The sequence below is a fragment of the Quercus robur genome, chromosome 12 (assembly GCF_932294415.1).
Source record: "Quercus robur chromosome 12, dhQueRobu3.1, whole genome shotgun sequence".
Classification (NCBI taxonomy): Eukaryota; Viridiplantae; Streptophyta; class Magnoliopsida; order Fagales; family Fagaceae; genus Quercus; species Quercus robur.
Window position 1 is genome coordinate 32141291 of NC_065545.1, and position 10790 is coordinate 32152080.

Genomic DNA, 10790 nt, shown 5'->3' on the forward strand with positions numbered 1-10790 from the left:
CCTGCTTGAACCCTATAAAAACCCTCCTCTCACTTCGAATACTCCATCCTCATCTGTACTACTTTTACCTTTTTCTATTGTTCTAACAACAACTAGGGTTGGGAAATGGCTTCCAAAACCTCTGCCTCATTTGCTCTCTTCCTCTCACTCAACCTTCTCTTCTTTGCACTTGTGACTAGTGCATGTAACACATGCCGTGGTCCTAACCCAGGAAGAGGCCCAAACCCCAACCCCAACCCCAACCCCAACCCCAACCCTAACCCTGGTCCTTCTGGCCAAGCTTCATGCCCTAGGGATGCCCTAAAACTAGGCGTGTGTGCCAATTTACTCAGCGGTTTGCTTAATGTTACCCTTGGCACCCCACCAGTAACTCCTTGCTGCTCTCTCATTCAAGGCCTTGCCGATCTGGAGGCTGCTGTCTGCCTTTGCACTGCCATCAGAGCTAATATTTTGGGCATTAACCTCAACATCCCAATTTCGCTCAGCTTGCTTCTCAATGTTTGTTCAAGGAATGTTCCAAATGGTTTCAAGTGTGCATAGAAGCACTTTATAATTTCGTTTCTTAATTTTCATACTATGGCTTTTGCTTGTTTTGCAACTTTAAACTTACATGGCAAGTGTGTGTGTGGTGCAATAGGGAATTGCTCGTTTCCCTAGATATAGTAGTTGTCTGATTTGTGTGATAGTTATGAATAAGTTTCCCTTTGTGATGTTTGCCTATGTACCTCTCGATGGGAAATGGAATAAATTTATCAAGTCTTTCTTTTTCTCTCTCTCTCTTTCTTTTTTATTTCTTTCTTTTCTTTTTTTTTTTTGATTTTATTGAGAAAAAGTTTCAGTCACTTTTGGAGAAATATCATCCTCTGAAGTAGAACCATGTCACTGTACGTGCACTGATATTGCATGCCACATAAGGTCCATTGTCCATTTTGACCATGAAACTTGACTTTTACAGTACATACAGCGAGAAGTGATCACTCAATTGTCACTCCTCACCAAAGAGCTTATTGTTAATTTGTCTAATAGCTTGCCTTCACTAGGTGGCGAGCTCCATAAGAGAGAAGGAATAATATATGAATAACATTCAGTCATTGGTGCTACAATTGCATTTCATCTCATGCTTGAAACAAAGTAAAAAAAATATTATTGATCAAGCATCCTAAGTATCTACCTAATTAAAATATTTGGCTAGGAAACAGATGAACTAACTTGAAATCACACAACATAATGGAGTCTCTTAACATCAACGAACTTTAAATCGAATGATATTTCTTAGCGTTCTCAACAAAATATTTTTAGGATTCAAATCTCTTTCTCCCATTTAAAAAATAAATTAATTAAATAAAATAAAATAAAAAGAGCCTCCTAACAATTAATTTGATCTAATGTGAATTGTTATATGACAAAGTATGAGTGATATGATAATTAAGGAAAGTATTTTAGATGGACTTTAGACCCCAAAAAAAAAATTCTCATACGTTAAAGTTGGTCATATAATTCACGCAAGCTAGACATAATCCAGCCATTTGGCCCACAAAGTGGATGGTAGGATCATCAAAACACATCAATGATGTTCTAAAATGTCGTTTATTCCTTGGGAGTACTAGAGAATTAGAGATACACCTTTCTAGCTTTAGGCACTGTACTACTTTTTTTGCTTCATTTATGGGCCATGAATTGTAAAAAAGTTAATGGCAAATGGGAAACCACTAGAACTGTTCTCCCCGTGACTGAGAATTAGGTGTGGAAAATGTAAACGTATCACATGGGAGAAGGAAGAACGAATGTTCATTTCTCTTCATCATCCTGTACAAAAGAAAGATTCCGTGCTCCATGATTTGATTTCGACTTTCCGACGATTCTTAAGTTCAAACTATTAATCATACCAATAATCTGGACAAGAGGTTGGAAACTTTCTTGCCTGTGGTTTGGTAACGGGACGCGAATGTGGCCGGGAGAGATTTTGGTAATGCTATTCAGCTCACCAAATTTGTTTAGTAATCTTATGCAAAAGATGCTATTTACCACTAAATTTAATTGGATTAAGCGTACTTAGTTTTAGTAATAATAAGCCAAGAGTCAAGAGTTTTGAAACTTAATTAACTAGCATCTCGTCATTTTTAAAGGTCTAATGAGGAAAGGATTCGAGCTGAAGGGGAAAGGGGTGATTCAATTTGACTCACCATGCTTTATGATATGATAGAAGTAATCAATAATTTGATATGCACAAAGTCTTATTATTTTTACTTCTGTTTTTGTTGTTGTTGTTTTTAACGTCTCATCTGATCATCTACTCAGAAACCATTTTTTCCGTGTAAGAAGTCAGGATCTACAATCCATTAATTGTAGATTTCTAATTTTCCTCTTGAACATTCTTGATTCTATAGATTAATTAATTAGATGGTCTTTCTCAAAAAAAAAAAAAAAAATAGATGGTCCCCAATAACTACCACTTCACTCCCGTGACATTTTTTGTCAACAAGCCTATAAAATAACAGACAGAGCAAAAGATAAATGACTTTTCAAGCTACTCATTACTAATTAATTCCATATATGGATGAATAGAAAAATCCATGTGAATATTTTGTTCATAAATGGTATATGAACTTTATGGGATTAATATGTTTCTTCTCCCCTCGACTGATCGTATAAGATATGGTATAATCCCATAGATATATCTGCCAAGAAAATATATTAATCACGATTAGCTGTTTTTACCAGGAAAAGAGAAACCAAATAATTAGACCTACGACGTCCCAGCATATATGTTTTTCGGTTAAGCAACGTTAAATAGTCACAATGATAAACAATATAACCAACGACAAAAATTTACATGATTTTGATTCTAAAACTCGGAAAAGGATTTCTCTGTGCCTTGAAATATAGAGAATTCATTTCATGAAAATTAGAAATTTATTTAGTATTTCATTAACTGAAAAGTATATATAATGTCACTTGACTTAAAATCCCGACTCATAAAATATGATAATTATAGATTTTAAATAATATGACACTAATTTTTTTAGATTTGTGAAATAATAAGTATTTACAGTGAAATAAAATATCTCCATTTTAAGATCATAATCCTAAAAATATATGGTAAATTCAAAAAATAAAGTTTTAAAATCATTTATAGAATTATTATAAGTTCATAATGGGCAGTCACTAATTATAAACATGGAAAAAAAAAATGTAAAAGAAAGGTTAGTCAAAGTGTTAGAATAATAGTAAGTGATTAAATTCAAAGCAGCTTTTGTAGGTTAGACATACACTTCGCGCTGTGCAGTTGTAACACCTGCTGCTTCGTTACTTTTATGGCCTATTTTGGAACAGTATTTGTAACTTAGGTCCGTTTGGATACTGCTTATTTTACTAACTAAAAATACTGTAATAAAATAATTTTTAAATATGTGAATAGTGCCGTGAGACTCTTTTTTAATGAAAGTTGTGTTGAAAAAAGAGGTTTGTGGGTCCTGTGAACAGTGCACGGACCCACTGGAAAACCACCACAGCCACAAAAAGTCAGAAACATGCTTAAAAAAAAAAAACGTAGACGCAAACGTAGACATGGGAAAAGCTGTATCCAAACAGGTACTTAGTATGTGTTTGGATACGCATCTGCGGCAAACGTCTGCATTTCTTTTTTCTTTTTCTTTTTTTTTTTGGAAAAGCGCGTTTCTGTGGCTGTTTTCAGTTTTCAATGGGTCCCGTGTACTGTTCATGGGACCTACAAACCTCTTTATTAAGCAATTTTTTCATTAAAAATTAGTCCCACGGCACTATTCACACATTTAAAATTTATTTTGCTACAGTATTTTCAGTTTTCAATAAAATAAGTTATATCCAAACGGACCCTTAATGCGTATGACCCCTGTGGCTAGTACTTAGTTTGCTTTAATACAATCCCTGTTTACCACAACAAAAAAACCAAAAAAGAAAAAAAAATCCTAAATAATTTAAGCCAAAATATCAAAGTGAATAGTCTTTAGTTCAAACTCTATCCTCACTCTACCTCTCATTTAAAAAGCTAAAAAATTTATGTGTTTGACCCCTTTATTATAGGGAAATCTAAGCCTTTAAACTTTTGGAAGAATTTATAATTTATCACTAAGAATAGAAAAGAAAAAGAAATTTATAGAAAATATTTCGTTGCCACTAAATTTTGTCTTTTTAAAAATAGAAAGTTCGTGACTAGTGATTTTGTAGTATTGCGTATTTTGTTACTATGGTGAATTTTGCCAAAAGCATGTTAGCTCAATAGCATAACCTATTCTCCTTTACTAAGATAGTTAAAGTTCATTGTCTCAAAAAAAAAGATAGTCAAAGTTCATATATTTGCTTCTCATTTATTATAACTATCAAATTTAAAAATATATATAAATAAATTTTTCTTATAATATAAATAAGGAAACTTTGACCATGGAAATTTAAAACCCACAAAATAAAGCAAATGCTATGGTGATTCTTTTTCTTCTTCTTTTTTTCGCGATGCATGATGATTGCCTTATTGATGACATTATACTTGAAAACTTATCATTTTTTTGAACTATAACGAGTATAAACAAGTTTTTTTTTTTTTTTTTTTTTTTTTGACAATTAAGTATAAACAAGTTTATTAGCTTGCTATAGGTATGTTTAAAAAAAAATCACCATCATTTTATATTTAAATTTTTTAAAATCTATCTTCTTCTTTGAAACATTTTTAACATTAAATCTCCTTTACTTAGCTTTTTCATTTAATATTTTGAATCTCAACCAAACTTAACAACAATAGTCTTAGCCCTAAATAAATTTTTTTTTTTTAAATCTAAAATCTATATATATATATATATATATATAAAACCGAAACCTTTGAAACTCTCATAATTTTAATTTTTAAAACTAAATAGTGAGAGAGTCCTAACAGAAGTCTTATATATATATATATATATATATATATATAAGACAAAATCTTTGAAAACCCTAAAGCAATCTCCTCTGTCCGTCTCCACTAAGAGAGAAAACCCTAAGTTTCAATTTATTTGGTATGCTTGCTATTGCTTTTTCTCTTTTTTGTGAATAAATTTTTTTTGCTTTTGTTTTTTCTGGTGGAGGTGATCTTGCGGCTGTCTGTTCTTCCAGGCCCCATGAGATTTTACATGACTTTCATTGGCGATGGAGTAGTACTTTACAATATATAGCATAACTACAAGTATTGTAGTAAGTTTGCTAACTTTTTGTGTGGTTCAAAGATGCTATATTCTATATTATTTTAGATTATATAACCTTAAGCTTTACCTTATGGAGACGTATGTTAGGTTGTCTCACATCAGAAGTAGCTTATTGCTTATTGTACAAGTTTTCAATTCCTTTTGTGTGGATATTTTTTCACAACTGTGGAGTAAGGTATATGCACTATATGTTATCTTATGTTTTCTCTTATGGTGTCATGCTTCTTTGTTTATTAATTAAAGATTATGTTGGAAGCCCATATTATTTGCACCTTCAAAGTGTTTGACAATGTTCAAACCAAATTTTTCATCAATTAGGAAGAATTGGATAAAAAAAATTTAGAAAAGCTTTCCATCCTTACTAAAATTGTCTCGCAATAATGACTTTTTTTTTTAAAAAAATAATTTCTAGGTTCTGAATCTTTTGATTTTTAATTTTATTGTCTTTTGAAAGTTTGACCATCTAAATTTTTGGGTTCAATTTTTTGCAATATTTGAAACAGTTTATCAAATTTCAATTGTTATTACTATGGATTATTCTCTTGAAGGTAACCTATCTTTCTCTTATATTTCTCTATTTGGTAGTCATATATATTTTGTTTTGTTTCAATAATTTCTAGGCAGTGCCAGTAAATTTTCTGATTTTTTTTTTCCCTTTCGGACGTTTTAACATCAGAATTTTTTAGTTATTTTTTTTTCAATATCTAAATTTTTTAGCTAGATTTTTTGCAACCCATTGCATGTTCAAGCAATGGCTTATTCATCAAATTGTAACTCAAAAAGATAGGAGCAATTCACGCAATAGTATAGTTTCATAATCAATTTAAAATTTTATAAAATTATTTTAGTCTATTATAAATAGGTAAGTTCCCATGCGTTGCACGGGTTTCCGACTAGTTGCATATATTACACATCCATAAATCAAACTTATTTACAGAAGAAAAATCCATATTGGAGCTGATGAAGTCCCCAACCCATGAATGATTCAAAGTTGATAGGTATAAGAGAAAAGTTGTTCTTATTAAACATTTACTAATTGGATTCAACAACAAGATAGACTCATCATACTAAAGATGAAAAAGCTAAACCAATAAATTTTATTCTAGTATTACTCTTTTTTATGGTGAGTTAAAAATAAGCATATATATAATATATATATATATATATATATAAGCTTCCATTAGAATTTTGATACATCAATTTTTTAAAATAATAAATTATATAATTCTATATATAAACACAATAATAATAAATGCATAATACTAAAATAGATAGTTCTATATTTTGTAAACGTAATTATAATAAATTTCTATTAATATTTATCATAGTTATCAAATTCATATTTAGTAAAAAAAAAAGTTTAAAGATAAAGAAAAAATTCTATTTTACATTGTACTGATAATGTTGTACAATAGTTTCAAAAAAAAAAAAAAAGATAATGTTGTACAATTTTTGCAAACATATACCAGTACACATTTTATTTTATGTATCTACTATATAAATTTACATTACTAATATAATATAAACCAAATCCTATTATGTTGAACTTGCACGTGCATTGTGCAGTTCCCAACTAAAAAACTCAGTCTTTCTTTGAATGCAATCATTCGGACAACTGTGTTTTGGAGACCACTTCTTTTCAGGGGCGGCGCCATATATAATTGAGGGTGGTCACAGCCTCACAGGACCACCCTCAAACTTGAAAAATAAATAAATTTTATACCTAAAAAAAAAAAAATTCTAAATTAATATGGATTGTTGATCACCCTAAAAAAAAAAACTTGACCACCCTAAAAAAAACTTGAATATCCTAAATAAAAATTTGTCCATTAAAAATAGAATTTGACTTCTCCAAAATTTTGGTCCATTGAAGATTGAACCAAAAAAATTGTGAGAAGTGCTATGTTCACAATATGTCCTCAACACTTTCATAACAAATCTTAAGTGGTAGATTGTTACTGGTAGGAAAAAAAAAACAATTTTAATGATATGTAAATTAAAACTAGTAACAATTGCCAACTAGGATTTGTTGTAAAAATATTGTAGACGTAGCATTTCTCAAAAATTGTCCAAACAAACAAATTAGCCTAAAATCCCAAATCAAATGTTTAATTGTGATATTTTAAATTATGTTTACAAAAGATATGTTTTAAAACTGCTATTTTTTTATAAATAAATAAAAAATGCATATTTTCCAATAGCTAGTCAGTTAGTACTTGCTTTAGCCTTTAGATAAATTTATTATATTTATATGATACATCTTGTACATACACGTATGCACTAAAATAATACCTCAATATTTTATTGAACATGATTAATGTAATGGTTTAATGCCTAAGTTGAATACGTTGAAGGAACTTGTAACTTACCCTTTATTTTTTTTATTATCACTATGGACAAAATTCTTATAAGGAAATCACTTTTATTACAAAATTTATCTTCTAAGTAAATTCGTATTTACTTGAATAATCTTCCTTTAGATCCTAGACTATGAGAAAAGTTCTCATCTTTTCATCCTAATAATCGAGAGAAAATAAAAAGAGTATATTTACAAAGATGTTCTTATCAACCTCTTTGCCATGATTTCCCTAAAAAAGAAATTAGTGGAGCGCTGCATTAATTTAATCCTGATTAGTTTAAAGAATACGAAATATAGGTTGGAACATATCATAAAAAAGGATGATGCATTTTGTTTATATTGTTACTTATTTAGGTAAGATGTTGGTAATCGAAAGGGAGATCAGTAGTTTAATGATTACTTGACTGTGTATATTGGAAAAAAAATGTAGTTGATAGCATTAATCATGAAGCTATCATACAACAATTTCAAATATGAAAAACTTGTACAATGAAATTTTAAAACTTTATTTATTTGCGATTGTTTTTTTTACCTCAATATATTCAAATTTTATTTTTATGAAATTTTGCTTAATTTAAATTTCTTAATGACCACCCTAAACAAAATTTCTAGAGTCGCCACTGTTTTTTTCTTTTTCTTTTTCTTTTTTCTTTTTGGTGGAGATCTCTTATTTTTCTTTTTGAGGAGCCAACTCTTATTTCTGGGATCTAATACTTAAAAAGAGGTTGTAAAAATATTAACATTGTAAAAAGTTTTCAGGGCCAAAGGAGGCTCTGAACTTATCCAAAATTATAAACTTTCGCTATGCACTAAACTCAGAGATATACCTTTCTTAACCATTTTGTAAACCCGTTTAATATCATATTAACTAGCTATGGTTTGAGAGAGAGAGAGAGAGAGAGAGAGCGAGATTAACAGTCATCAAGCAGAAGTAAAAATAAACTCATCACACGTGAAATTTTTTATGACTTGGATTTTATAAAGCTTAGAAAAGGATCAACCCTAAGTATACAGGAAGTATACAGAGTCCTATCCATCAAAAAGAAGAAAAACAAATAATGAACATCAACTCCCAAAATTTAGAACATCCGAGAATTCTAAGACGGCATGCAGTTCGATCCCTTGATGGCTCTACAACTATGCTCTTTTCAAATGCACTTAATGGATCGCCATCCTCTAAAGCAACACAGGTTACACCTTTCCTTCCTATCCCATAATCAATTATTGAATGAGGCATTCACTCAAGAGACTAAGAAGATCTCCGACACTAGCAGCTAGTTCAAGTCACACAATATACCACGCCCAAAAAAAAAAAAAAAAAAAAAACATTGTTTAAAACAAACAGCTAGCCTTAGTTAACCTCATAGTAATCTCGTACCCAGTTTGAAAATGAAAAAACACTTAGAGAGGAGGACACACAAAACCAGGGGGAGGAGTTATCCCACAGGTAATTAGAACTTGAAGAGCAAGAGGAATAAAAATGTTGAGGTTGAGAAGCTTAAGCCTTATCGTAGTGCAAAGACAAATAGCCGCCTCAAGCTCTAGCAGACCTTTAAGCACCGGACAGCAAACATTCTCAACTGGGTCGCCTAATCCAATATGCACCAAACCACCAAGCACATCTACACAAAGCCCTAGTTTAAGTGCATTGATGGGACAAGTTGGTTGTGTAGAAGGTGGAGGATTGAAACCAGGAACACCGCCGCCGCCGCCGCCGCCACCACCTCCACCTCCACCTCCACCTCCTCCTCCTCCACCACCTCCACCGCCACCACCTCCTCCAGAAGGAGGATTACCAGTGTAAGGTGGGTAGGGAGTAGAAGGTGGTGTAACTATTGGGGGTGAAACAACTACAGGAGGGTTTTCCGGGTGTCCCGATCCATGCTGTGGTGGGTGTTTTGTAGTTGGTGGTTTTGGGTGAGGGTTTTTTGGATGATGGGAAGGTGGGTGTGGCTGTGAACATGATGGAGTACAAGCTTGTATTGGTGGCAACACGTTCAACATGAAAATCAGGATGATGAAGAACATGGCTGTAATCTTTGGACTCGTCATGGCTTTGGGGCTCTACAAGCTTACTATTAGTTCTAATTCCTATTGAGTTTGAGCCTAGGATTATATAGCTGAATTTTATGAGCAACCCGTGATTATTTCTTCTGACATGGCTGGAAGCAAAAATCAAAAAATGAGGGCCCTATGAAATTAGAAAACTAAATTGCTAAAAAACATGGAAAATTTTAGAGGATTCCCAATAGTTCCATGGTGAAATTAAATTGGAGAGTTTGTAGTGTTGTTGGTACTTTGCGAATATCGAAACCAAATCCGTGACTGCCTGATCAGTACAACTGTGACCGTGTTCGATTTCAGAACCCGTTCAGTTTCACAGATTTCCATGGCCCCTACTGTCTTTTTTTTTTTTTTTTTCCTTAATTTACTATTTCTATCTTTCTCTCTTTTATTTCTTTTTTTCTTTTTTTTTATAATTTATCTTTCTTTCTTAGAGTCTTGTTTTTGTGGGTTTCTTTAATTTATATATCCTCACTCTCTGTGTGCTGTCTTTTGATAATGATTTTGCATAGTTTTGAACTATACTTCTGAAGCTACAGCAAGGCATGACCCATGAGGTTGAGCAGATATAGCTTAGGGTTTGCAGTGAAGACTTGCATTATTTTTGAGTTCATTTCACGATGTGAACATGTGAACGGCCTGCATTTTTTCTTCTTTCTTTATCCTAACTAGTCGCTAACCCATGCGATATATGAAAAAATTATTGACTATGAAATAAAAAATCCAATAATGAGCAATTAGGCGTTTTGCTAATTAGTATTTTTTTTAAAATGAAAAAATATTTAACTTCTATATAGTTTAGAAGTGTTGTCTAACATAGAATGACATTAAGTTGTAAGTGCATAGTTACCAAATCTACAAAGTAAATTACAATTCTTAAATTAATAAGGCAAAACTCCCAATAGTTATGTATATATCTATACACACACACTCAAAACTAATATATACTGTAAAGATATAAACAAAGACCATGTTACAAGGAAGACATATCAAATTTCAAATTTGAGTAGCAATATGACTTTCTTATAGTAATAACAATATAAACAATTCAAAACATGTAACAATATCAAAATTATAATACCTAATTCCATTATCTTTTATTTTGAATCCAAACAAATAATTAATTGAAATTAATCCAAACAAATAATTAATCAACC

The 10790-nt window shown here is 31.4% G+C and overlaps 2 protein-coding genes across 2 annotated transcripts; one reads left to right on the plus strand and one right to left on the minus strand.

Moving 5' to 3' along the window:
- The first annotated feature begins 32 nt into the window (after positions 1–32).
- On the plus strand, positions 33–769 carry LOC126709649 (14 kDa proline-rich protein DC2.15-like). The gene has a single exon (XM_050409958.1). It carries the CDS (start codon positions 106–108, stop codon positions 538–540), a length of 435 nt encoding a protein of 144 aa, XP_050265915.1. The 5' UTR covers positions 33–105; the 3' UTR covers positions 541–769.
- A 7732-nt stretch (positions 770–8501) lies between these two features.
- LOC126709965 (36.4 kDa proline-rich protein-like) lies at positions 8502–9760 on the minus strand. Its single transcript, XM_050410348.1, has one exon. It carries the CDS (start codon positions 9619–9621, stop codon positions 8971–8973), a length of 651 nt encoding a protein of 216 aa, XP_050266305.1. The 5' UTR covers positions 9622–9760; the 3' UTR covers positions 8502–8970.
- Positions 9761–10790: the final 1030 nt, after the last annotated feature.

What these genes read in the sequence shown, in the direction of transcription:
- LOC126709649 (XM_050409958.1), top strand. Translation starts at nt 106, where the DNA reads ATGGCTTCCAAAACCTCTGCCTCATTTGCTCTCTTCCTCTCACTCAAC.
- LOC126709965 (XM_050410348.1), bottom strand. Translation starts at nt 9,621, where the DNA reads ATGACGAGTCCAAAGATTACAGCCATGTTCTTCATCATCCTGATTTTC.